Source organism: Rutidosis leptorrhynchoides, chromosome 9 (assembly GCF_046630445.1).
Source record: "Rutidosis leptorrhynchoides isolate AG116_Rl617_1_P2 chromosome 9, CSIRO_AGI_Rlap_v1, whole genome shotgun sequence".
In the NCBI taxonomy this organism is placed as follows: Eukaryota; Viridiplantae; Streptophyta; class Magnoliopsida; order Asterales; family Asteraceae; genus Rutidosis; species Rutidosis leptorrhynchoides.
The window spans coordinates 283,139,669-283,140,851 of record NC_092341.1 but is presented as its reverse complement, the minus strand read 5'-3'; the positions used below and the strand labels follow the sequence as shown (position 1 = coordinate 283,140,851).

Sequence of the window (1,183 nt, the reverse complement as noted above, 5' to 3'; positions counted from 1 at the left end):
ATGAGAGACGAAGTTGAACTACCTACCATTGTTCAATCAAGCCGAAGAGAAACACTTTTAACACCACATTTAGGTCTCATTGATAATCGTACATTCAATCGCTGCCATACATCACCGATTACTTTCCCTTATCGAAAATGTAACCGAAATCATTCTCTAAATACCAACCACCATGTTGTTGACGGATGTGGTGAATTTATGCCATCATATGTCTTGCATCCAAGTGATCCAAATTATTTAAATTGTGCAGCATGCGGTTGTCACCGCAGTTTTCATATTGAACCTAATCTTCCACCCGCACCTCGAGTCAACGAGTACCGATGGTCCCCCACCCCAGACTTTCAACACCCACAAACATCTAACACTCCTAGGTCACCCCTGTCCCCACAACCTATTTCTTCATCATATGTCACAGCACTGCACCATATGACTGCTGCATTTAATCCCGGATTTCCTCCACATCCCACAAATCAAGAAAGAACAAAGCGATTCCGGTCAAAATTCACAGACGATCAAAAGGCGAAAATGAAAGATTTTGCAGAAAGAATTGGGTGGAACATGAAAAAGGAATCTGAGGGAAACGTTTTGACATTTTGTAAATCAATTGGAGTTAGTAAACGTGTTTTTAATGTTTGGATGCATAATAACAGAACTAAAAATGTTAAATAACCTGTAAAGGAAGGAATTTCTTTATCTATAATTAATTAATAAATATTAATTAGTGATACTAGTTTAACTGTTCATAAATTGTAATTATATATATATATATATATATATATATATATATATATATGTGTGTGTGTGTGTGTGTGTTTTATTTTTGAACAGCAGTCTGGGATCACTCAGGGAGGACTTAACCACCCACGCATTCATCTCTCACAGTTGCATAACCCGCCCCAACTACTGCCCAGTAGGAAACCCAACCCAATTCGAGGGCATGGGCGGTAAAACCTCCCTCCCCTACTGCCCCCGCAACGCGATGCGCGGAAGGCACCATTGGGTGAAATTCAAGGATAAAGGGACAACCTTGTGTGCAATGTTGCACTCCACAGGAGACGAACTCCCGACCTCTCGCTAAGAGAGGTAAGCTACTACCACATGAGCTACAACACAAAATAATTATATGAGAATCTTCTCATTTCAACTTTTGGTGTAAACAATTTCAGCCACATATTTGTTTAAA

The 1,183-nt window shown here is 39.6% G+C and overlaps 1 protein-coding gene across 1 annotated transcript; it reads left to right on the top strand.

Moving 5' to 3' along the window:
• On the top strand, window positions 1–669 carry LOC139868822 (zinc-finger homeodomain protein 11-like). The gene has a single exon (XM_071857165.1). It carries the CDS (start codon window positions 1–3, stop codon window positions 667–669), a length of 669 nt encoding a protein of 222 aa, XP_071713266.1.
• The last annotated feature ends 514 nt before the right edge of the window (window positions 670–1,183 follow it).